We start from the raw sequence: 25,806 nt of genomic DNA, 5'->3' as shown, positions 1-25,806 counted from the left end.
TGACCTGGGTTCAATTTAGAGCACCTGCGTGGAGGCTCACAACCATCTGTCACTCCATTTCCAAGTGGATCTGACACCCTCTTCTGGGCTCCACCAACTTCTGCTTCCATGGGTCCCAGTCATGAACAGGGTGCACATACTTACATGCAGGCAATACATCCATAAACATAACATAAAAATACATTTAAATTAAATAAATATTTAAATATTTTTTAAAATGCTACTCTGATTTTGCCTTCATAACCCATTGTTAATGAGTCATATACATTCCACAGCTACTTAAAAAGTCTGATATATATATATATATGCATCATATATATATGCATCATATATATCATATATATGCATCATATATATGCATATAACGGTCAAAACTTTTTATAGCTGAAAGACTTGTCAATATACACAGATTCAGTAATTTCAGTAAACTTGTTATTTGATGAATACAGGATTGAACTAGCTGGGCTTTGATGGAACTGGCCATGCAAACCATATGTCTGCATCCCTGTTCTTTATGTGTAACGAGAAGCACACATGAGTGTGAACTTCTGTGAATCTCATGCATGGCCATCCTTATAACACAAGAAACAATGGTTCAAGTGAAATGAGAAGGCCTGAAGACATAGAAACACATACTCACAAGCAGAACACCCATGTACAACAGATGATGGAGCAAAATGAGAAACAGACACCTGGAACACAGCACGGGACCCATCACACACCATGACGCACCTGACAAGGGACACCCTCACCCACATAGAGAAGTCTCTCACCAGCAGATAAATATCATGCTGGGCTAAATTCAATTCAGTGGTCAAGATAGGCGCGGCAAGTATTGGCGTCATTCCAGGCTTTCTCTCCTTGGCCCCTCATGAGCACTGAGAAAGGGTTAAATGGAACCGGGCTTGAGAGAGTGGCAAGCCACACATCCCAATCAAAGCAGGAGTGTACGCAGTCCCAAAACAAAACCGAGCCACAACAAGATCTCAGAAAACACAAAGACCAGTATGTCCTGCACGATCTATGCAGGGTGGGAAGGGGGGCCACAGAAACAGATTCCAGACTGGGCTGCTAATTTGTTTTTAGCATCTTAAGCTACAACACCACGGGCAGGGAAGGGAGCAAGAGTGACACCGGCAGCATCACTGGATCAGCTTTCAGGTTCGCTTCTGACACAGCGGCCCATGTTTCTGTGCAGCTGCACACGCAGAGTAAGGATCTCATGCCATCTGGTGTTCAGAGACGGTACTACAGGGAGAAGCCAAGCTGGAGGTTTGCAAAGTACAGAGGGTTCGTTGGGTTGTGTGGCTGAAGCAAGACTGGGGTGCGCACTTGACTCTTGCACTACAGAACACGTCAGCAGAGATCCAACAGAAGCCCAGCACGCAAACGCTGGTATACATTGCACTTGAGTGTATAGTTGTTGTAAAGAGGCACTCTAACCACTAGGGAAAGAAAGGTTTGTCCTTGTTTATCTAGAAGTCATTTTGAAAAAGAAAAACTAAGTTTCTATTCAGGTCTTAATATTGAAAAAAAATGGAGACATACAAAAAAATACAAATGCGAAATGAAAACACTAACAGAATGAGGTAGATTAATGCGAGCGATCCAAGGAGCATGGGCCTCTGTAGACGTGGAAACAAAGGGAGATACTCTTCAGACTAGGAGTGGAAACTAGCAAGATTATCACAACAGACCCTTCAGAAATAAAAGTAAAAGTCCAATGACAAATTATAGTGCTCTCTGTGAATCTACCCAGCACACTGGGGGAGCAAGGCCATTCTGCACAGAAGAGGGCTCGCAAAGATAAAAACAAATCTGAATGAACATATTTAAATGTCCAAAATTATTGATGCAAACACAGATTTAAGCAAAAAAAAGGGGGGGGGGCGATAATGTTTTTCCTCTACCCAATTAACAAAGTCATTCTACAGTCAATGTAGATAATAGAAAGTGAGCCAATTCATTGCCTCTGGTGAGACTAAGCCTTTCTTAGGAGCAAACTGCCAATTTTGTAATGAGAACAGGGAACCAGTCATATGATCTTAAGACTGAAGAAAATCGATGCAAATCAATAATTGACTTGCAAAGAAGTGAAGACCAAAGCTGTACACACAGTTTCAGACAGGCGCATTTGTGGAAGCATGGTTTGCAATAATAAAAGTTGGGAGGGGGGCAGCAAGACAGCTCAGTGGGCAAAGGTATTTTCCACACAACCCTGGTGACCTAGTGACCTGAGGTCAATCCCGAACCAGGACTCAGAGAGAACTGACCACCATGAAGTTTTCCTCTAACCTCTACACATGTGCTGTGGCACACATGTGTTCACACACATCATAGGAACATGCATATGCATGTGAGTACACACATACACCCTAATAATAATAGGAATAATAATAATAAATAGTAATAAGAATACATTTTTAATTAACCTAATTTGGAATGTTGACTCAGCAGAGCATTATGTGCTCTACAATTTTATCTTTCTTCTTAAATATTTTGTAATAGAGAACAACATACATAGGAACCAAAAGTGAGTGACAGAGCATTTCAAAAATGAGGGTTTATTATGCCACAGAAAGGAAACCCTGCTTTCAAACTTATATCAGCAAAAGGCGATTCATTTTAAAATGCTATTGAATCCAACTTAAAGCGCAGGGTATAATACCACCACCGATGCAAAAAGAGTCATTCAAAGGATCCTGTTTATTTTGCAGCAGAGTTCTAGAAACAGCTGTCTGTCCATCTTTTACAGCCGTACCACAGAGGCTATGTTTCTCTATAGCTCTCACATGATTATCTTTTCATTACGAAGAGAATATACAATCATAAAACTCAGCCAGATAAGCGGAGCGAGATCTAAATTAGAAGGGCTGATCACTGGATCGCTTCAGCGGCAGTCCATCAGCTTTCTAATCACCCATTCGTGTGGCAGTCTTGGTTCTCTTGGTCTTCAAGTCACTCCTTTCAAAAGTGACCTCCAATGACGGTTTTCCTGTGTTCTGAAGAGGAAGCTGCCACTACTCTATAAACAAACATCAAATACTTATCTATTCCAGATATGAATAAAGAGAGAAGTTTTGTGGTGGAACAGGTCATGAGTTTTCAAAATAACTTACATCACAAAGAAAACCATTAACCCTCAGCACAGTGGGAGTGACCATTATGGCCCTAAGAATGTTATGGTGAATTTCATTTTCTTTCCTTTGCAATACTGGAGAGGAGCCAGGAGAGGGCACCATCAACACAGTATTCTTTTAGGCTTCATCTATGGACTTGGGTTAGCCTAAGTTTTCAAGGGAAAAAAACAGGCTTTAATGTGGGTGCTGTTGGTTTCCAGGAATTAATGATGTAGGGTATAAGAGGCATGAGATAGTTTTCCCAGGGTCATGAGACTTTGTCTATATTAGAAAACTCAGGATCCTATGAGTGTGGAAGGTGAGGCTGCTGACCTGAGTCCTACCCGCTGGGACACCAAATATCTTCTCAGTCACATTGCTCTCTCTGGGAAACTGAACCATGATCCAATTTTCTCTGTGCATCAACCACATTATGAAGCAGTTGTACTGAAAATAGATGGTCATGTTATATCACTTCAGTTTTAATCCTCGAAGACTTAAAATTACTGGACCAGGACCACACAAAACCATAGAAAAAGGCAAGTCTTACGTGCTCAAAAACAATACAACAGGTGTAACTTTACAGCCCCAAAGTAGGAAGGAAACATGGAATATGAAGTATGATTTAATGTTGTAAAGGGGTGGACGCAAAAACAAAGAGAGGAGAGGAGAGGAGACGGAGGCCAGGCAGGGACAAACAGGCATTTACTGAGAGGGAAATGGCCATGATGTTCCTCCTAAAGGAATGAGCTCAAGGCCATGCCCAGACAATGTGCTGCATCTCAGGCTCACACCACAGCAAGCAAAACTGCCTGCCTAAAAAGAAAAAGAATCCCTTAGTTAGGCACAACATGCCCATTACTGGATCTAGTGTGGTATAAGCAAAGGAAGATGTCAGAAACCCAAAGAAAAGGATTCTACACTAGAAAGAGTCCTGGCATGGCAATATTTGATATGTGTCCAAACTTCTAGAACTGTGTGATTAAAGCTCTTGGCCTCCCATGACACTCTTCTTATATCCATAATTATTCACATGGATATATTCATGTTTACAAGGGATGGGGAGGGGAATGTAGGGAAGGAGGAATGGTGGGGGAGGAAGAGGAGAGACAGAGGGAGAGAGGGAGAGAGAAAGAGAGAGAGAGAGAGAGAGAGAGAGAGAGAGAGAGGCAGAGAGAGAGAGAGAGAGAAGAGAACATAAACAAGCATCAGATACGACAGATAGTTTGGTCCTGGGTGGTAGCTGCAGACCCTCCTCTTTGTAGGACACCAGTGCTAAATGTGTTTGGCATTCTGAACCACAAGTTCCTCACTGAATATTTCCAAAGAACACCTGACCACTGTGTGTATTAACAAACTTTTTTAAAAAATGCCAGAAAATCTCAACATCTTCCAAGACAGAAGCAAAGGATTCAGCATCAGCAGGGTGTATTTTCCAGCCCTAGCCAACAGAGGTGCTGGAGTGCCTGGGGGGCTCCTCCTCTTAGTTTCCTGTGGGTCAAGAAGCCTTTAAGCACAGCTTTATACTTTCTTGATGTTACCTAAGCAGCCCCCTCCTGAAACTGAACTTTCACCCTAAGACCTGGAGAAATACCAAAACATAACTTTTGGCTGCCTAATATCTCCAGATAGTAATGCAGTATTTTGTCTTTTTAACCAAGAGGCTTCCTAGATAGATCTACTAAAAGTATGAACTTCAAATCACGATTGCTTAATAAACACATCTTCTTTATTCAAACAGTGTTTTCAGCCACGATGCTATTAAAAGTGTGTTTTTAGAGGATGAATGTAGCATGAATCTTAAAAGTTCTTATTAATAAAATCAAACCTAAGCCAGGTATTGGGGTGAACACTGGAAGATCAGAGAGACAGAACAAGCCACAGCTATCTCACCTTGCCAATTCCTCAGCTGGTCCTGTTTCCTCAGACTGGAAGCTTCTGTGTCCTCATGCCAATGACTCTCAGCTGAACTGCTGCTCGAAAGCCTGAAGCTTAACCATCCAAATGCTTAACCAGCCAAATGCCTCTAGTTTCTGGTCCTCACGCCTTATATACCTTTCTGCTTTCTACCATCACTCCCTAGGATTAAAGGCTGGCTTCCTGGGATTAAAGGCATGAGTCACCATGCCTGGCTGTTTCCAATGTGGCCTTGAACTCACAGAGATCCCAGATGGATTTCTGCCTCTGGAACGCTAGGATTAAAGGCATGTGCTATCACTGCCTCACTAGTGGCTTTTCTGTTCTCTGACCAGATAAGTTTATTAAGGTACACAATATTTTGGGGAACACAATACCACCACAGATGAATCCAAAAATCAGATCATAATATTCTAGTCAGAGGTCAGCAACTCTGGTATCTGGGTTCACTCCTGCCCAATGACCAGTTTATCTTTGCTTATATTAATTCAGTTTTAGCAGAACATAGCCATGTTCTGCCCATTTGCCCATGTACTCTTTATGAATGTTTTCCTGTTATAGTAACACAAGATGAGTTGCTATCACTCATGGATCATGAAGCCTAAAATACCTACTACTGAGCCTTGGGTATAAACTACTTGCCAACCTATATCTAGACTGAAAGCTTCATAAACAGGAATGTTTTTGTAACAATTCATAGAAAATGCTGATCTCTTTGGTAACAGAGAATGATTCATCAGAAATAACATCTATGAGCAAAACCTACAAAATGGAAACAATGCATGGAAATTAACAATCTTCTAGCTGTTCCCCTGAGCTGAAGGGGTAACTCAAACCTCTGAACACTTTGGAAAGCCCCCATCATAACTGAAAGTTAATATCTGATCAGTTACATGCATTTTGATTTCTAAATTAAAAATTAAATATATTATCCCATTTAAGGGGAAAAATACAAATACAGCTCTCCTGTAAATAATGAATATACACTCTACAGTAATAAAAGGAGGAGAATGAGCTTGAAGAACACTATGTTAAGTGAAATAAGCCAGGTTGAGAAAAGCAAATGCTATATGTTCTCATTTATATGTAGAATCTCAGAGAAGTTGAAAGTAGAATGGTGGATACCACGGGACAAGAAGAACATGGGGATGAGAAAGAGGGACAGAGGTTAGCCACAGGCATCATGTTATAGCTATGCGGGGTAAGGAGTTCTGGGGCTGTGTTGCCCAATAGAATGACCATAACCAACAATAATACATAACATGTTTCAGATGGAGAAGATAGTTAATGTTCTCACAATGATGAGCTGAGAAGTGTTTAAGGTGATATATAAGCAAATTGCACACATATGATCATTACATATATTTGTACATAACTAAACATATTACCCCACAAATATGTGTCAAAAAAATTAAAACAGCAAAGTATATTTAAAAAAAGTGCATATGAGCCCCAGTGTTTCATTCTCTTTCTGACATGGCAATAGCTTCATTATCGCTCAAGTATGCTGACCACCTTATAGGGATGTGCTGTGATTGTATTAGAGTGATGCACCAAGAATAGGCTGGCTATATGACTCATGCATAATAGAGAATCAAAAGATCAGAAAAGGCTCCCAAAAGGATCCAAGGCCTATGACTACCCCCAAAGTTATACATTTGGAAGGAAGGGAATTCCAAAAAAGGTGTGTGTGTGTGTGTGTGTGTGTGTGTGTGTGTGTGTGTGTGTGTGTGTGTAATTCTAATGAATTCTAAGATTAAAGACATATATATATATATATATATATATATATATATATATATATATATATATACACACACAAAAATTGTTTTGGGACCTGCAAAGTTAAACAGTCTCTCTCCAGAATACTCTTAACATCTGAGGATGTTGTCACAGAATGGACTTGAAAGTGGTCTTTTTTAACAAAAGCCGTCACTGGGACACTTAGCAGGTCCAGAGTCGGGTCATCTGTAAGTGGTCACTTATACTGATTAAAGATCACATCCCTTAGATGTTATCTCAGGTATGAAGATCTAGGTGACCCTTCTCATTAAATTGGCATGGAATGTATCTATAGACATGAATGTGTTTATAACAGATATAAAACACCTGTGATTCAAATGGCAGATAAGAAATTATGGGATTGAATAAAAAATACTAGACTTACTAACAAATACAATGCAAGACCCTCTGTTTTGAAAACTACATATGAAAAGAGTTTTTATTATGAAGAAAGGATGTGCTGGGCGGTGGTGGTGTACACCTTTTATCCCAGCACTTTAGGAGGCAGAGGCAGGTGGATCTCTATTGAGTTTGATGCCAGTCTGGTCTACAAAGCAAGAGTTCCAGGGCAGTCAAGGCTACACAAGAAGCACTGTCAAAAAGAAAAAAAGAAAAAGAAAAAGAAAAGAAAAGAAAAAAGGAAAGAAAGGATATATTTCACACAGTTCTCACAGACAGAAGTCATGTGAGAGCAGATTTGTGGCAGAATTGGCAGCACAAGTACATGCAGTATGAAGAGGTAGTAGGAAGAATTCTGGGGCAGCGGTGAGGTGACTAGAAGGGCAATGGGTGTGGCAAATGAGCTAGCCGTGCTCCAGGCTTGGAGGCAGCAGATACGAGAAGTGGAAGCTGACTAATGTGTGATTGAGCACAAGATCTGGGTGCAGCATTCATACAGCAGAGGATGGATCAACACTCCCTTGTTCGCTGATGCTACACAAGGACCAGCAAAGCCTGTGTGGTCAAACAGGAACAGACAGCATGGGTAGTAATCAGAAAGAAAGGCCTTACTTAAATGGCAGATGTCAGGAACTGCTGAGAGCAGAACAGAAGAAACCCCAGCAGGTACTACCTGCTCACCCTGCCCAGCTGCATGTCTCAGCCTTCTTAACTGAGGGTAGGTTGCCATGAACAAAGATGGAATCTGTAAGTGGGGACCCAAGGACACAGAAATGTTGAACCAGCCTCTTTGGAGACTCAAACATGCAAAGGACATGCAGCAACCTGGTGAGTTTAAAAGAGAAAGTATATTTGCACAGAAAACCATGGCCTGTCTTGAAGATGGAAAGCAAAAAGCAAAGCTTATTGCACAACAATAAAGGTATCACAGTCTTAATTTAATTTAAATAGATATGGGAATGTATACAGACTTGTAGAAAAGACAAACAGATAATGGCTATAAAGGGGATCCTGTGGAATCTCAAAACAGGAAGGAAGAAGTTTAAATACTATTTGCATCAATCAGTGAATCTTGTTGCCTCATCTTAGAAATCCATTCACTCTCTTCAATAAAGTGGGAAGGACAAGTTAGTATTTTTCTGAACTACTTGCTCTGTGCCAAATACAAATTATCATGGCTATTTTATTCTAAAATAGCTTTATGAATCGTTACTATTTTTTTAAGGATACCAGCATTTATCACTTTTTTTTTTTTTCCTTTTTTTTTTTATTTTAAGTAAATTTATTTTACAACATCATTTAGTTCAACATAATAGCCACAGATTCCCCTGTTCTCCTACTCTCGCCCCCCTCCCCCTCCCCCCATCCCACCCCCCATTCCCACCTCCTCCAGATCAAGGTCTCCCCTGAGGACCGGGATCGACCTGGTAGACTCAGTCCAGCCAGGACCAGTCCCCCCTCCCAGACCGAGCCAAGTGTCCCTGCATATGTCCCAGGATTCAAACAGCCAACTCATGCAACAAGCCCAGGACCCGGCACCAACACACGGCTGCCTCCCAAACAGATCAAGCCAAATGACTGTCTCACCCGTTCAGGGGCCTGATGCAGTTGGGGGCCCCTCAGCCTTTGGTTCATAGATCCTGTGCTTCCATTCGTTTGGCTATTTGTCCCTGTGCTTTATCCAACCCTGGCTTCAACAATTCTCGCTCATATAAACCCTCTTCTTTCTCACTAATTAGACTCCCAGTGCTCCACCAGGGCCCAGCCATGGATGTCTGCATCCAGATTCCTCAGACCTTCCATGGATGGGGTTTATGGCACAACTAACAGGGTGTCTGGCCATCCCATCACCGGGGTAGGTCAGTTCCTGCCGTCTCTCGTCCATTGCCAGCAGTCTTTTCTGGCGGTATCTTTGTGGATCTCCGTGGGCCTCCCTAGCTCTCTGCTTCCTCCCCTTCTCATGTGGTCTTCATTTACCATGGTCTCCTATTCGTTGTTCTCCCTCTCTTTTCTTGATCCAGCTAGAATCTCCCACTCTCTTTCCCTCGACCGTCGCTCTTCATTGTTCCCACCCATGACCAGGCTGTTCATGTAGATCTCATCCATTTCTCCATGTCTTTTTTGGGGTCCCGTTTTCCAGGTAGCCTCACTGGTGATGTGAGTAGCAGTTCAGTCATCCTTGTTCCACATCTAGTATCTTCCTATGAGTGGGTACATACCATATTTGTCTTTCTGAGTCTGGGTCACCTCACTCAGGATGATTTTTTCTAGATCCATCCATTTGTCTGCAAACCGTATGATGTCATTGTTTTTCTCTGCTGAGTAGTATTCCATTGTGTATATGTGCCACAATTTCTTTATCCATTCTTCAGTTGAAGGGCATCTAGGTTGTTTCCAGGTTTTGGCTATTACAAACAATGCTGATATGAACATAGCTGAGCAAGTGCTCTTGTGGTATGATTGAGCATTTCTTGGGTATATGCCCAAAAGTGGTATAGCTGGATCTTGGGGAGATTGATTCCCAATTTTCTAAGAAAGCGCCATATTGATTTCCAAAGTGGTTGTACAAGCTTGCATTCCCACCAGCAGTGGAGGAGAGTTCCTCTAGCTCCACAACCTCTCCAGCATAAAGTGTCTTCAGTGTTTTTGATCTTAGCCATTCTGACAGGCGTAAGGTGGTATCTCAGAGTTGTTTTGATTTGCATTTCCCTGATGATTAGGGATGTTGAGCAGTTCCTTAAATGTCTTTCAGCCATTTGGGTTTCCTCTGTTGAGAATTCTCTGTTTAATTCTAAAGCCCATTTCTCAATTGGACTGTTGGTCGTTTTGATGTCTAATTTCTTGAGTTCCTTATATATTCTGGATATCAGTCCTCTGTCACCTGTGGGGTTGGTGAAGATCTTTTCCCATTCAGTAGGCTGTCGCTTTGCCTTGTTGACCGTATCCTTTGCTCTACAAAAGCTTCTCAGTTTCAGGAGGTCCCATTGATTGATTGTTTGTCTCAGTGTCTGCGCTACTGGTGTTATATTTAGGAAGTGATCTCCTATGCCAATGCGTTCAAGATTACTTCCTACTTTCTCTTCTAGCAGGTTTAGAGTGGCTGGATTTATGTTGAGGTCTTTGATCCACTTGGACTTAAGTTTTGTGCACGGTGACAGATATGGATCTATTTGCAGCCTTCTACACGTTGATATCCAGTTATGCCAGCACCATTTGTTGAAGATGCTTTCTTTTTTCCATTGTACACTTTTGGCTTCTTTGTCAAAAATTATATGTCCATAGGTGTGTGGGTTAATGTCAGGGTCTTCAATTCGATTCCATTGGTCCACATGTCGGTTTTTACAGCATTTATCACTTTTAAATAACTCACAGTCAATGCATGTGGCAGAGGCTGAGGCTGGAGGTCCAGTGTGAGGGATGAGCTCCTCTCTAAACAGTGTGAGATGGACCTTGGTTGACTCTAGCCTTCCTACCAGAACACAGAGGAATTTTCAGGCTACTGAGCAAGCACACAACAAACCAACCTTACCGCAGCGATCCCGGACCACGAGGTTACGGCCTTCCTTCAGATGTATAGTAAGGAGGTATGCGAAGGGGCTCGGGAGGTGACTCAGGCAATCACCAGCTTCTCCAAGAGTCTGCACAAATGAAAACAGCGTCTAAGTCAGTGAAATGTGAGCCCAAGTGGAGACACTGCTTATTAATCAGGAAAGACAAAAGAAACAGTGCTCAAGGATGAACCTCGGGTGTAAATTGCTTTGATAAAATGGTCATTAACTACATTATCAGTCAACTACTTGATATTTTCCCCTAATGGGATTGTATCTGAATTCAGAGGTAATCGTGAGTATAACTTCACAAGATGAACTGAACTTTCCAACAAGTGAATGAATAGTATGTCAATGTCTGAACCCCCTAAACTCCTTGGTTGATTGGGAAATTTCTTATCATAAAACTGTACACTTGGACTGGAAAGATGACTCAGCAGTTGGGCACAGGCTGTGTAATTCTGAGGACTGGGGTTCCAGTCCCAGCACACACATAAGAAGCCAAACATTCCATGCACATTTGCAACTCCAGCTCATTCGGGTTGGCTGGCATCTAGCCTAGCAGAGAAAGTAGGAGTCTTGGTTCAGGGAGAGATTCTGCCTCAAAGGAACAGATGGAAAGTGACAGAAGAGGATGTCCTCTTCTAGCCTCCAGGTGATAAAAGCAAGTGCACCCACATACACAGGTATGCACACACACACACACACACACACACACACACACACACACACACACACACACACGGGTGGGGAATAAACTAATTTCAAAATAAGGACAGAACACTGAAGAAGAAATAGTATGAAAAGAGTAGAACGGGGCTGCCTCCCACCAAGGTGTGTCCACATATCTACCTCATATGTAGACTGTCTCCCACGTCTTGTCTACATTCCCATCAATCCTCACCAACTCCAGTAGACCTCCTCCACATGGGATAGAATTTCAACTCTCAACGTGAGTCTTTCCAGTCCATCAGGCACAGGCTCTTCTCCCGAGTCTCCAGGTCCACACTGGACAGTCTCAGCTCTGTCCTCTCTAGCTTAGGCACATTTCACCTTCATGCTTCAGTAACTTCCCTTGCTGTCTTTCTTTACCCTTGTGCTCTCCTGTCCCCTAAGCTCTGTCGCTTCCCTCTCTAGGAATTCATCAACTGTCATGGGCTCCAGTGATGAACCCGCTTATTTTTTGAGTACCTGTGAAATGTATGAATCCTGTGCAATGTTTGAGCCAGTTCAAATTTCTACCATTCTTCAAAGAAAAGACGGGATGATTTATTATTCATTCATTAGGCACTCAATCAATTGATCTTGTGGCTGCAGCTGCCCTTGACAAGCTACTTTTCAAAGTTTCAGAGGGCTTCAAAGGGCTTTGTCCTCTTTCCTTCCAAATTCACTTGCATAGTTACTGTATATTTTTAGACAAATCTATTCCAGGCTAACCAATCAATAAACCTGAATTAATCTCTTCCAGCTAGAACTTGCAAGGCATGTTTCGGTAGGTGGGCACCTTTCCATATATTTTAAAGATAAAGGAGCAGAGAACTACAGACGGTTGGTAAGAAGTATTTACAATGCTGACATCAGTGTTAGTTTGTACTGAACGTCACTCACAGATTCTTCTTCAAAATGCTGAGATGTCATAGAAGCATTCAGATCATCACTGCCACGTGCCTTCTGTAAAAGTAAAGAAAATTCTGCTTTAGATAAGCAAATGAATATTTACTTGTGACAAAGTCCTGCCCCAACCCTTTGGAAACCCGATATTTGCATATCTGGTTTCAGGTATGGGGGGGTGGAGGGGGGAGGCTTTGCTAGCTGTGTGGCAAGAGGAGGTGAACTCAGAGGTGTCGATCAGGCCATGGCCTCTGGGACCTAGGTTATCTGTTAGAACATGGCTCGGGTACTAGATTGTGAGTACATCCACACATATAGCAAATGACTTGTTTTCATCCCTGTGAAGAGGACCAGGAGGGCAAGTAGCCAAGTCCCTCCCAAGGTGGGAGTGCCTGGCCAGCCACTCCCAAACTAAACTGTTCTGCCCATCCACATGGGGATTCAGCATGCACAAACTGGGAAGCCCTTCAATATTCAATTTGTGGAACATTTTTCCAATTAGACATCTTGGGTCCCACAACTCTCTAATTGCCAATCCAAAAGTAGGAACCAGGCATTCCCAACGAATGACTTTACAGGGTAACACGAGGTTCCTAGTGTGAATGGGCTCCCATACTCAGGACGGGAGGGGTGACAGACTATATATACAAACTGTCAAGAGCAAATATGATGCTCATCAGCCTCCTTGGTCTAGTTGTGTGTGCACAGATGAGGGAAAAGCTAGAAAAGCTGAGGATTTTGCAGGGTTAGAGAGCAGAGTGAGAGGGTGATACGTGCAGGGAAACACAGACAGGAGAGAACAGGTTTCGTGTTCACCTTTCCTGGAAATATGAGCATGCTACCATTTGCCTGGCACATCAGCCTGGATAAGTACTTGTATGAACAAAGATAGAATGTCTTGCTTTAATGAAAGCTGGGTGACTCCAATGTTATAATCCAGTTTGGGGACAAGGAGGCCTGTAGAGATTGCTTAGACTAAAGACCCCTGGTATGCAGGCCATGCTTGGAGGCACAGATGATGTGGGTCTTCCTATCCATGGGAATATGTTAATCCTCACTGAGACGTACACTCCCTAACCTTTAGACAGTGCCAGCACAAGAGGGCCGTTTCTCATCCTCCTCCAGGGTGGCTGAACAGCTGCAAACAAGCAAAGGCTCCCTGACCAACCACCTCTGCACCTGGTAATAGCCAGGAGGCCATAACATATAGAAATAGCTTACATACCAACAAGCTTTCAGCCAAGAGTAGTAGCTGCCCTGGAGCTTTTGATTCTACAGCTCTCAAACTTTTCTCTGTCCTCACTAACCCTAAGTCCAGTGTCCCCAGAGCATGAAGACCTCGCAGTCAATTCATATGAACTCACCTAGGAAGGCGGGAAGGATGTTTTCTGTACTTTGAGTCGTCTCTGGGGCTGATGCACTTCACTTACTACACCCACTACACCTTACTACCCCTGTAAGTACTATCAGTGTCCTGGCATTAAAAGACGTCCTAACACCCCACGTGGGGCCCAGCCTAATGACAGACAAGAATGCCACAGCAGGTCCAGTGCCCAAAAACCTCTCCTTCAGGTTCTTGGTCTCACCTTGATTGGCTATTTCTAAAATGACACCCAGGCAAGACAGGTGGGGCCATCAACAATGAAATTCTTACCCAATGTTCCTGATGTCAAAGGATTCCTCGCATGTCTTTTATACTGCATGTTATCAAGTCCCAAATTCTGCCTGATGTTCTATGCCAATACTGGTGTTTCAACACCCAGCACCAACAATAACCAGCACTCTCTGAAGCTCTGCAGTCCAGAAAGTCTCCTCTACCATTTCTCCACTACCATTTCAGTAAATGAATCAATGTTCCAGTTGATCAGTCCTGTTTGAAGGCAGTCCTACAAAGCTACCAGGGCTAGGAGCAGAGTCCTAGTTTGTTATTTGCTGAGTGAGTGTCATGGTAGTCTTCTAGCTTCCATGTTTTCTAAGTATTTATTTTTGGTGTGTGTGTGTGTGTGTGTGTGTGTGTGTGTGTGTGTGTGTGTGTGTGTGTGTTTTACAGCTATGCACATGTACCATGTGCATGCCTGGTGCCTTTGGAGGCCAGAAGAGGATGTTGGAGGCCCTGGAACTAGAGTTAGGGAAGTAGTGTGCTGAACCTGGGTCCTCTGCAGAAGCTGTAAGTGTTTTTGACTGTTGGGCTGTCTCCCCAGCTCCTTATCTTCCATTTTGATTGTATGGATGGCTAAACCACATTATGCTAACGCATGGTACTTTGTGTATAATCTCCAATGTTATCCTTATTCTGTTTAGTAGTAATGCTACTTAATGATGAAATTAGTCTACATATGTGTCATAATTTATATACTATTGAAAAATGAATGCCAAGCCTTTATTTAAATACACTGTAAGTTTCCCACTTACAGCAACAGGGAAATTCCATGTGAGCAATGGCATTAATTCAACATTATGGCTGGTTTTACTCACAGAAGTCACAGAACTTAAAGTTATGGTTCCCACAGCCACTGTAACTGTCACACACTATATATATACAGGAAGGAAGGAAAATGATTACCATAAGAACAGAAAAGCACTCCATATGCACAAGAGGACAAGTTACAGCAGCTGGGAGACACATAACTTAGACTATTCTCATGCACTCGGAACCTAGAGAATTATCCACTGAGCAGAATCTGCAGTTTTCTCTGCTCTTCTGTAAACGTAATAACTAGATCTATGAGTTATGACTTTGTGTCTTAGTAAAAGGAGCACAATTAAATTTATGTCATAAGGAATGGCTGATATCCCTCTGCTATTATCTGTTGGTGTTTGTGGTCTCAACAAGAATAATCAGGTATATTGGGTTTGCTAAAATGTATCACAAGTCAAGTTAACACAGAATAAGATTACCATATTGCTGAGTACTGTGGCTTTAAAGAGGTGTAGATATGAACAACTGCTTTATGATCAGGATACATAACAATTCTCCCACTCAGAAAACTCCTTCATTCTGTTCCACTCTGCTAAAATATTCCTCCTCCTCATTCATCCCACTATGCTAAAATATTCCTCCTCTTCCTCACCCAAGGCAACTACTGATCTATTTTCATCATATGATCTTATAATTTATAGATTATCTGTCAAAGAAGTCATATAGCATGTCAACTTAAGGCATCTTTCACTTTGCATAATGCCTTTGAAACCATCCAAGTTCCCATCATTATCATCTCTCTTAATTGCCAAGTAGTATTCTATCATGTGAGTGTACAGATTGACAACTGTTGAGCATCAGTTTTAGGAATTTAAACAAGTAGTTTAAAGATAGGATAGATAATTTTGAAGATCATAAAAATCTAATAAATCTCACAAAAATATATTAAGGCCTATTATTTTCTACCTAATGTGCATGTGAGGGTGTTCATCTCTCAGTCAAAGCAACAGGTGTATTTTATTTGATTTGGCTTTAGAGACACATGGGTTTGGATTCTACTTTAGTGCACTACAAAAGATGGGAAGCTAATCTGTAATCTGTGGCCCATTTAGGTGTGAATTCCAAACTTAAAAGAATGAAAATTCATTAAAACTCAGAAGGGTGAAGGGAGGTTTGAGATGGACACGTTGTGTGTGTGTGTGTGTGTGTGTGTGTGTGCGCGCGCGCGCGCATGCATGTTTCACAGGGCCAGAGAAATCATTCTGTTGGTTAAAGTGCTTGCCTAGCAAGTGGAAAGACCTGAGTTTGATTGCCAGATCCCATGTAAATAGGGGGGCTTCCTGGTGAACACCTGTAATCTCAGGGCTGAGGAGTAGAGACAGATGAGTCTCTGGGGCTTGCTGGGAAGCAGCCTCATCTGTTGGGTTAGCTCCATGCGCTGAGAGACCCTGTCTCAGCAATCAAGGTGGTCATCTCCTGAAAAATAATACCTGCGTTTGACCTCTGAATTCTACACAGACAAGCATGTATGCCTTCACACACGAAGTTACAAGTATATGAATGTGAATACACTCTTACATATGCATGCACACACACACATACAATATTGTCACCAAGGATCTTGAAAGTGAAACATTGGTGTGAACAAATGACTTTTTCTTTTTCTATATATTCTGTGTGATCTTGTATGAATGCCACCTTCCATGTGGCTGTCAGAGAACCTTGCTATACAGTATACTCAAGAACCAAAACAAAGTGAGTCATCCGTGGGTGCCTGATTCCAGTAGAACAAGACATACACCCACAGGCAGACAAGCTGACAATAAGGGACAACACGGGCTGCGATCAATTATTTCATTTTAAAACTAATCCATGAAAGCATGTGAGTGGATATCTGAGAATTATGTGGCATATGATTTAAATTCTGTAACCCACTAGAGGCTTTCAACAGTATGATTATTAAAGAAAAGAGCATCACATCAAACATCTATGCGAGACATAGAGAGTATTAGCATAAACATCAGGAATGGGATGGCCAGATGGGCAAGATAAGCTATTAAGCAGTCACTGGAAACAGTGACAGACTAAAGAGAAGGCATCTGACAACTGAGGCATAATCAGAGGGTGTGTCCAAAAGCCAGTCAAGTCTACACATCCACCTCGTCTTCCATAGTCCCTTTCTATACAAATGACTGGGAGGTTGGTGGACACACTGTCAAGGTTTAGCTTTAGTTTTCTTTCACCTCTAAGATTATTCCCAAAAGAAAACTGCAGAATACTATCTAATCTAACAGTCAGCATATAAAGTGTGTGTGCACAGACATGCCCACAAGAATCTAAAATTGTCCTCAGCAAACTGCAGCCCATTGCAACATTCAGCTCTCATTCTGTTCCATTTAGTCTTTTATAACCATTTTTCTATTTATTTGAAGCACAGCAAAAAAAATAAAATAAAAAGATAGATTTTGGAAATTCAGTGGCACAAGGCACACTGCCAATAACTTGAGAAATATCATAGTATTTTTATATGCAAATAAAAAGAAAAATGTCTCCTGTTTCTAACACTGAGTTACATAATTTTACTTGCCCCAAAAGACCATTTACAAATATCAGGTCGATAAATTGCTAACATCCATTAAAAAATGTAGCTTTCTTTTTTTTTCCAGATTTTTTTTTTATTCTTCACTAAGACTTTTCCAGAGGACATAACTAAGCTCGTCACCATCCCTATCCCCACAAAGGGTTAGTGCACTTACTGCTAGAAAGCAGATACAAACAGTTTCAAGGACTGGAACCAACCTTAACTGGTAAAGAACACTTTCTCTCTGAATTATCATAAAAATGTTTAAGTAAAAAAAAAAAGAAAGAAAGAAAGAAGCAAAGGGGCAATGGTGGTTTTGAAAAAAAAGATCATTCACTATCATGTCATACACTCAATCTTGGCTCTAGTAACAAAATGGAAACAGGATTCCTATCATACAAAATGTTCACTACAGCACACTGTATGCACCTGTTCCAAGACCACCCTCAGCCCCGAATGCTTCCAACTCAACTCCTTCCCAGCCTGTTGGGCTGTCGACGAAGGAGCACATAGATCGTCTCTTTGAACCAGTCTTTGTTATAAGACTGGTACGTCTGTGTATCAGCTCAGTAAACAAGACAGCTGACATCTGCCAGGTCATCGATAAAGTCAAACAACTGACTGATATCGTATGTGATGGAGGGGCTGTTGGGATTCATTCTCTTCAAATGTTCTTCATACATTTTACAGACACCTTCCATGCACTCATTCACAGACTCATAGTCAGCGTAAGTCCTGCCGTCTGGTCTCTTGGTAGGCTGTACCAACAAAATGGTGTGAGCCATTGCACCAAACGCTTTCCTGCAGGCGCCACTAACGCCGCCGCCGCCGCCGCCGCACACGAGCTCAGCCACAACTCTGCCAACCAAAATGTAGCTTTCTTACTAAAATGCAAGAATTGAAAATGCTATCTAAACAAGAAAACACAAAAACAAACTGGAATGAAAACCTACATATCTAAAATTGGTGTTTTCTGTTTGGCCCTCTCATTTGAATGCCTATTCATTTGTGTGTTCTCCACACTGTAACATCAGAAGCGAATTGTGTGGCAGACATCTTTCACCCACAAAGTCAAACACAGTTAATATCTAGACATTTACAGAAAATAAAACTGACCAAATCCTGATATAAGTGCTTGGCCAGTTCCCAGGCACCTCTTGAACCAGGAGAAATATTTGCAAATGACCTTCCATCTTATCTGCAAGAGATGTGTTAACAGAACAATCCATCCCTTTATGTTTGCTTATCACTTCATAATTCACAAACACACACGTTGTCATCTTCTACTAAGAAGTTCAAAGGTTGTCATCGTATTTCCAATATACAATGAAGAATCCAGGAGGCTAAATAATCACTAAGGAGAAGCAAGACAGTTGGGCCTTTGGGAGGATTTCGAGTCCTTCACTCCTCATTAGACCACAGCTGTGCCAAAAGCACCTGTAACAGCCACCACACCAGATGTAACTGGGAACAGAAACACCCAGTCATAAACAAGGATCCGGATCAAGACGACCTAGACTTAAATCCCTTAATCAACAAGGATCTGGGTGGGGAAAACCTAGACACTCACACCCATCTCTGCTCTTTCTTTGTGTCTTTGAATGTTTTGCTTAAATTTCCAGGCATGGAGACATTTCTCAAAGGAGCAAAGCAGGATACTTACCTTGTAGGTTTTAGATGAAAAAAAGTTCAAAATCTACTTAATAAGTGACTTCTTTAGGGTGGACACTGTACCAGGTAAGCTCTTTGTAAATTGATGCATTCCAATGAGATAATGCTGACAGAATTTAACAGAATTCCTTTTAGGAACTAATAATAAAGTAGTGTCACTATGCTAGCACATTTATTATTGTTATTATTATTATTATTATACTATTATAGCAGATATACTTGGGAGGTATAGAGCAAAACCTTGATGAAAGATGGAAACATTCTACCCTGTTTTGGCCACTAAAAGTTATACATGTGTATGGAGTTACTATATCATACTTCATAAATATATGCAACAATAAGAAATAAGTTATCTCCTTGTGTGTGTTTAATGTGAGTGAGCATTCATGTGTGTGAGTATGGATAGACACGTATGGATAACTTTCTACCTTATTTGAGGCAGGGCCTCTGTTGTTTTTGTACTGTTTGTAGCAGGCTAGCTATCCTGTGCATTTCCAGGGATTTTCCCATTTTTGTTTTCCATTTCCCATAGGAGTGTGGGATTAGAGTTCAGAGCTACGTAAGGCTTCTAAATACCTTCTGGGGATTGAAACTCAAGTCCTCATGCACGTGATTCAAGTGTGTTTGTACCTAATGAGCTATCTCCTCAGCCTGAAAGTTCTTTTTTAAAACTGAAGGTGGCCTGCAACCCAAGGTCTTCTGTTAATTTTCACTAACTGACACTGTTGACATGGAAAAGGCATTAGAAGAGAGGAGGAGGAAGCCATTCCCCCCTCCTCGCTGGCCATCAGGTTTTCTCAAAACTCTCATCCAAGGCAAACCATTATTTAGCCTCGTCCCGTTGTCTGAAGCAGGTGCGGGAACCACGGCCAACATACTGCTGACCACTGACTTAGCACTGTGTGCGAGTGACATGGCATTGAGTCTCAGTTTCATTTGCATCTATGTGGCACACTTAGGGTACCAGGCCATCACGGAAGTCCAATAGTCATCCTGCAGAGTAGGAAAGCCTTACAGTCATGTAACCTCTGCTCCTTCTCTGATGTCTCCTCCATTGCTCCCCCTTACTGTCCTCCTTGTCTACAATACTTGCTCGTTCTTTGTGAAATGATCGCACACCCCTTAACAAACTGCTAATTTGGGGACTTCACAATTCCTGGTCTCTTTTCACGAAAGACATCTGCAGATAAACACACAGCTTGCTATCTTGCCTCCTCTTCATGTGAAGATTCTCTTTCAAGGGCTAGGAGCATAATTCAACTTTAGATTCCTTGCCCACAATATTGACTGTTTAGTTCCCAACACCCTAAGTAAAACTAGTAGAAATACTAACCAAAGTGGATTGACTACTTATAAGATATCACTCCTGACCAGTCTTTGTAACATCTCTACACAGGGCTTTTAAGGATGTATTCCACTTAATGTTTCTCCATGGCACTTACCACTTTCTAAATTATCCATACACTACTCATAGGAACTCCATAAAGAAGGGGGGTTTGTCTGCATTGTCAGTAGCTATGTTCCTAGGGCCAAGTTCATCACCCACAGATGTCAGAGTCTCCAGAGTTGGAAATGAAGGAGAAAATCATATGCATGAAGACCCCTAGAACACGTCATATATATCAGCCTCACTGACGCCATATTGAAATCAAACAAAAATAGTAACGACCACAGAACTGAAGCACAGTGAGATTAAGGCACCTGCTTCCTTTTGCAAGATACAGGCTGTTTCCTCCTCTCTGTGGCTGTTGTGTGGCTTCTCTGTGGTCACCAAACTGAAGTTCTATAACTGGAAGGCAGGTCTTCTGGAAACACCCAAGCAGGAAGCACCATTGGCTTACCCTGTGAGGTAGCACCAAAGCTAGTGTTTACAGCTCCAACTGCCAAATGAACTATGAGGGAAGGGTGTACCACCTGACAGAATTCATGGATGATGTTGAGAAAATAACCCTTCTATTCATCAGCATTTGTTTTTTAATCACTGCCTTTATCCTTGTGTTGGATGGAGCACAGTAGAGGCAGAAAAAAATGAATGTCTTCCTTTTGCAGTTGTCTTGTTTTGGATCTCTCTGCTTTTAAAACTACTTCCCAACTTGTGTAGAAAATAAAATTTGCACGCAGACTTAAGACTCCAATATGCCTGGATTATGGCTAGTTCTAGAACTAGCTAGATGACATTTACCAAGTGGACTCTTTGAAATTATTTTTTAATTTTTTTAAGAGTATCATTCATGGGTACTATATATGCATCATTTCTACCTCTCCTTCTCCTTTCCTCAACTCCTCCCATGTATCTTGAACTCCTTTTCTAATTCATGACCTCTTCTCTATTGTTATAAATGTATATAATATGTGTATATGTGCTGTGGTGGTTTGAGTGTGAATGGCTCCCATAAACATATATTTGAATATTTGGTCCCAGGTCGGTAGAACAGTTTAGGAAGGATTGGGAGGTGTGGCCTTGTTGGAGGAGGCGTGTCACTGTGAGCAGGGTTTTGAGGGTTTCAAAAGCCTATACCATTCATCTAGTTAGCCTAGTTAGTGCCCCCCCCCTCTGTCTCTCTCTTTCTCTCCCTCTCCCTCTCTGTCACATGCATGCACACACACACACACACACACACACACACACACACACACACACACACACATCCCCTGTTTGCAGACAAAGATGTAGGCTCTCAGTTATTGTTCCAGCATCATTCGAGATTTAATGGGCATAGCTTAGCTGTCGTATGTAAAGAAAAAATAAGGCTTCCTAAACTCCTACTCATGACACTTTTCCTCCAAGAAACTTTCACACTACCCTTTGTATAGGTCTATAAAACAGGTATAAAGATCAAATATTTGCTGAAATCAGTCATGAAGAAACTTATTTTTACAACATTTCTTTGAGGTAAATATTTTACCACTAATAGAAGATGAAAGCAAATTGCATGCTAGTGCAATGGAGATGCTTTCTTTTCATATAAAAATTAAAACTTGGCTGAATTTTGATGCCATAACAAGAACACCATCCCCAGTACTCCTTGAAGTCCTCTGATACTTTGATTTGTCAATGCTAAGGATGCTGCACTATATAAATGGCAGAACTCTGAGCAGAGGCATTCCAAAAGTTGTTGGCAATTCCTTCCTAATCCCAAGCTAAATTTTGTTTAACAATTTCTTTTTAAAACTTAAGTTAGCAACTCAAGCATAAAAATTCTTCAAAGAAAATATTCTGGGCTGGAGAGACGGCTCAGGGAGTGAAGCCTAAAGCCCTGGGATTGATTCCAAGAAAAAGCACACAGTAGAAGAAGAGATATAGTTCCACAGTTGTCCTCTTATCTCCATACATGCACTCAGATGCATGTAAATAAACAAATACTAATTATGAAAATAGAATCTAATTTATTGCTTAAGAGAACAATAATAAAAAATTAAATAAAAATAAAATCTAACATGACATAGTAAAATATAAAGATTGCTAATTTGATACACACTGAAAAATTATGGCAGTAAAGTATGGAAAGTATGCTTTCTTTAATTAAACCATTATAATTTTATAAGAGCAGAAAAATTTATTGTACAGAGACATACTATAATTCATAACATACAACATTCTCAGATCTGAGGCAAGGGATTCTAGGAAGTATTTGCTGGTGTTGTTTGGTATAGGGGCAGGTGGAGTGCAAACAGCACATGTTGTGTGTTCAGAACTATGGCTGCAGTGAGGTCCTGTAGTAACACGGCTCAGTTCTGCCATAAATATCTTGCATTCATTACCTGTTGAATTTTGATTTAATTTGCAGTCCTTACATGGCCAGGAAACTTTCACTGCTGCCAAATAATTTAATACCCACACATTCAGTTAAGTGATGCCACAGCTAAGAGGGTGGGCTTTAGAACACACCTATGTACCAAGGAACTCTGTGTTAACACATTCTCAACCCAATAGAGACTCTTTAATGGTGACCAGAGCACCTCATGGTGGGTTTAGCTTGAAAGGCAAATGAAGACTTCATGAGCATATTCATCTACGTATCTACTATCACATATTTATCTCTGTGAGTATGTATATATGTATATATATATAATGTATGTATCTGTGTATGTACACACATAAACATATATCCATCTCTACAGATTTGCACAAATGCTTGGAGGAGAAAAATTACATTGCTAGTTATCTGGAAGTTGCAATGTAACAAGAAGGGAAGACTTCTACATAACTAATCACATACATAAGTATGTTGGGGGTTGGTGCTTTTCAGTATTCCAAGGCCCTCTGACAAACTCTCTGTCCCCAGTCTCAGTGACAAGAACAATGAAGTCACCTCCTGAGAAAGACCATTAGACACTACCTCAGTCACCTCAGGCTTCTACAGTGCCATCTCACTAGGAGACCAGTTGACATGCATTGATTTCTCATGGTTCTGGAGTCTAAAAGTCCAAGATCTAGGTCCTGGAAAATTTGGTTCTCAATGAGGTCATTTACTTCTTATAAATAGCTGTCTTCTCCATATGTCTTAACATGGTGGAGAAAAAATTTCCAGGACTTTCCTTCTGTTATTAAAATGTCAGTGCTATTCGATGAGTGGCTCCATGCTTACACCCTCATTTATTTAATCTCAATCATCTCTTAAAGGCCGAGTCTCCAATACAGTCATATGGGGGGTTAGGAATTCGGCATATGAACAGAGGGAGGTGGACACACCGCAATCCTTAGCAACAACTGTTCACTCAGCAAAGCCTAGACATCATGGTACGGTGCCCATGATTCTGTAAACAAACCCTCACCCATGCATGCTCTTATAAGCAGCCCTAATGAGTCAACAACAACAACAACAACAAAACAATAACAACAACAAAAGTACATGAAAGTACACGGGCAATGGAAGGGCATAGGAAGGAGATTATCTGGATCAGGAAGAGACAAGATGTTGAATAACATGATCAAAATACAATGTGTACATTTACAAAAAATGTCATAATGAAAGCCACTATTGTATATAACTAATATAAACATTAAAAACAAATAGGAAAAGAGACAAAACACAAAGTCTAAAACAAAAGTAAGCAAATATTAAATAACAACAACAAAAAGTCTAACCATTCAAAGGAATCTCAAAGTGAATATGCAGTAGACAGCTGCATCACTCACAATATCCAAGACATGGAACAAGTCCAGTGGCCAGGCACAGGTGTAGAGATAAAGCAAATATGCTTTCCATATACAAGAATATTATTCACTGTAAAAAAAAAAAATAAACAAACTCATGCCATTTGCAAGAAAATGGGTAAAACTAGTGCAGATCACATTAAGCATTTCAAAATAAGCCAGTCTCCGAAAATCAGGGGCCATATATTTTCTTTCCAATGTGACATCTAAAAAACGTATTTGTAAACTAAAATATGGATGAGTAGAGAAAAGCATTAGATTCAAGAAGAGTGGGAATGACTATAAACAAAAATCAATATTACTAGAACACACTATATATTTATAGGAAAAAATCACCACGAAGGCCATTTGTAATTTAACTAATAAATACTATTAAAAAATCAATTTTGAAAACCCACAATTCAAAGTCTATTAACCTGGGTCAACTGCCATCACTGATTTTTTTTAATTAAGCATAGTTGAACATATGCTCTGTATGGGCACAGAGCAAGGCCTTCAGAAAAGGACAAATTAGACATTACTCTCCCTAGCCATGGACACTCTGCCCATCACAGACAATTCATGGAGAAGAGTGAGGGAGAAGCTCCTCTTTACACATAATAAACACTGCAATCTTAGGGACTGGAAAGAACCACCTTACACAGAAAGAACCAGGGAAGATTCAGGCACACATTAGGATACACACTAGACCACACACACACACACACACACACACACACACACACACACACACACACACGCACACACACACACGCACACACACAAACATGATGTGGCATTCAGCAATTTCCAATAACAACCTTCCCAATGCTTGGGCTACACAGCATTCAAATATCTATATTTATTCAACAAAGACTACTGCAGGGCTAAAGAAGTTAAGCATCCATAGCTCACAAATCTTTCTAATTTGAAATTGCTCTAGTATCAAAGCCAAGAAGTTCACTCAGATTCAGATAAATGCAAAGATGCTGAAGAGTCTCAAGATATATTTAACAAGTTTTCTTAATGTACTGACAAAGCTTATTAGACCTACCTCATTAGCGTTTTGCAAAATGGAAATAATTTTCAAATTTACAAATATTAAATATCACAAAAATTTTACAAACAATATCCCTTAAGTGTTAAGGTCAAGATAAAAATAGCTGAGTCCTTTAATGAGTAACAATGTCCAAAAGAACATGATTGCAGCATCCTCCACTCCCCAAGGGGATCCAGACACACTGAATGAGCAACAGATTTTCATCTAAAAGTAAAACCAGAACCTTCAGCTGAAGAATCAATTTGTTTACAACTCTAAGATTAATGTGGAATACATAAAAAATTAGCCTCTTACTTCAACATTGGAACCTATTTCTACATTATTAATTAAGAGGAATTTAAATAAAAATATCCACATTAGCTGATTAAATTGATCATCCAATCAGGATCAGGATTTAAGAATTTTGTGACTGAATATAAACTCTTCTTCCAGATCTATGAGCTTTGGCGTTACAGTGGCCACTAAGCCTTCCTGAAATGCCGACGCTTTGCTACAACTGCTAATCAATGAAAGTTTGATTACTGATTTCTACTACCTTTTTGTTCAGAGAAGTAAGGGAAGT

General features: G+C 40.9%; 1 protein-coding gene and 1 pseudogene across 3 annotated transcripts in view; both read right to left on the bottom strand.

Moving 5' to 3' along the window:
- Window positions 1-25,806, bottom strand: part of Mctp2 (multiple C2 and transmembrane domain containing 2) — a 279,955-nt gene that overhangs the window by 164,353 nt on the left and 89,796 nt on the right. For all 3 annotated transcript variants that reach the window (XM_037198675.1, XM_037198670.1, XM_028880331.2), the window contains 2 exons: window positions 12,374-12,436; window positions 10,747-10,855 (listed from right to left, as the gene is read on the bottom strand). In XM_037198675.1, coding sequence (XP_037054570.1) covers window positions 10,747-10,855; window positions 12,374-12,436 — 172 coding nt within the window. The remainder of the gene's footprint in view (window positions 1-10,746; window positions 10,856-12,373; window positions 12,437-25,806) is intronic.
- On the bottom strand, window positions 17,685-18,174 carry LOC114700660 (annotated as a pseudogene).

The sequence above is a fragment of the Peromyscus leucopus genome, chromosome 1, assembly GCF_004664715.2.
Source record: "Peromyscus leucopus breed LL Stock chromosome 1, UCI_PerLeu_2.1, whole genome shotgun sequence".
NCBI lineage: Eukaryota > Metazoa > Chordata > Mammalia > Rodentia > Cricetidae > Peromyscus > Peromyscus leucopus.
Note: the sequence above shows the minus strand (reverse complement) of the source record. Positions and strands in the feature narration are given on the sequence as shown.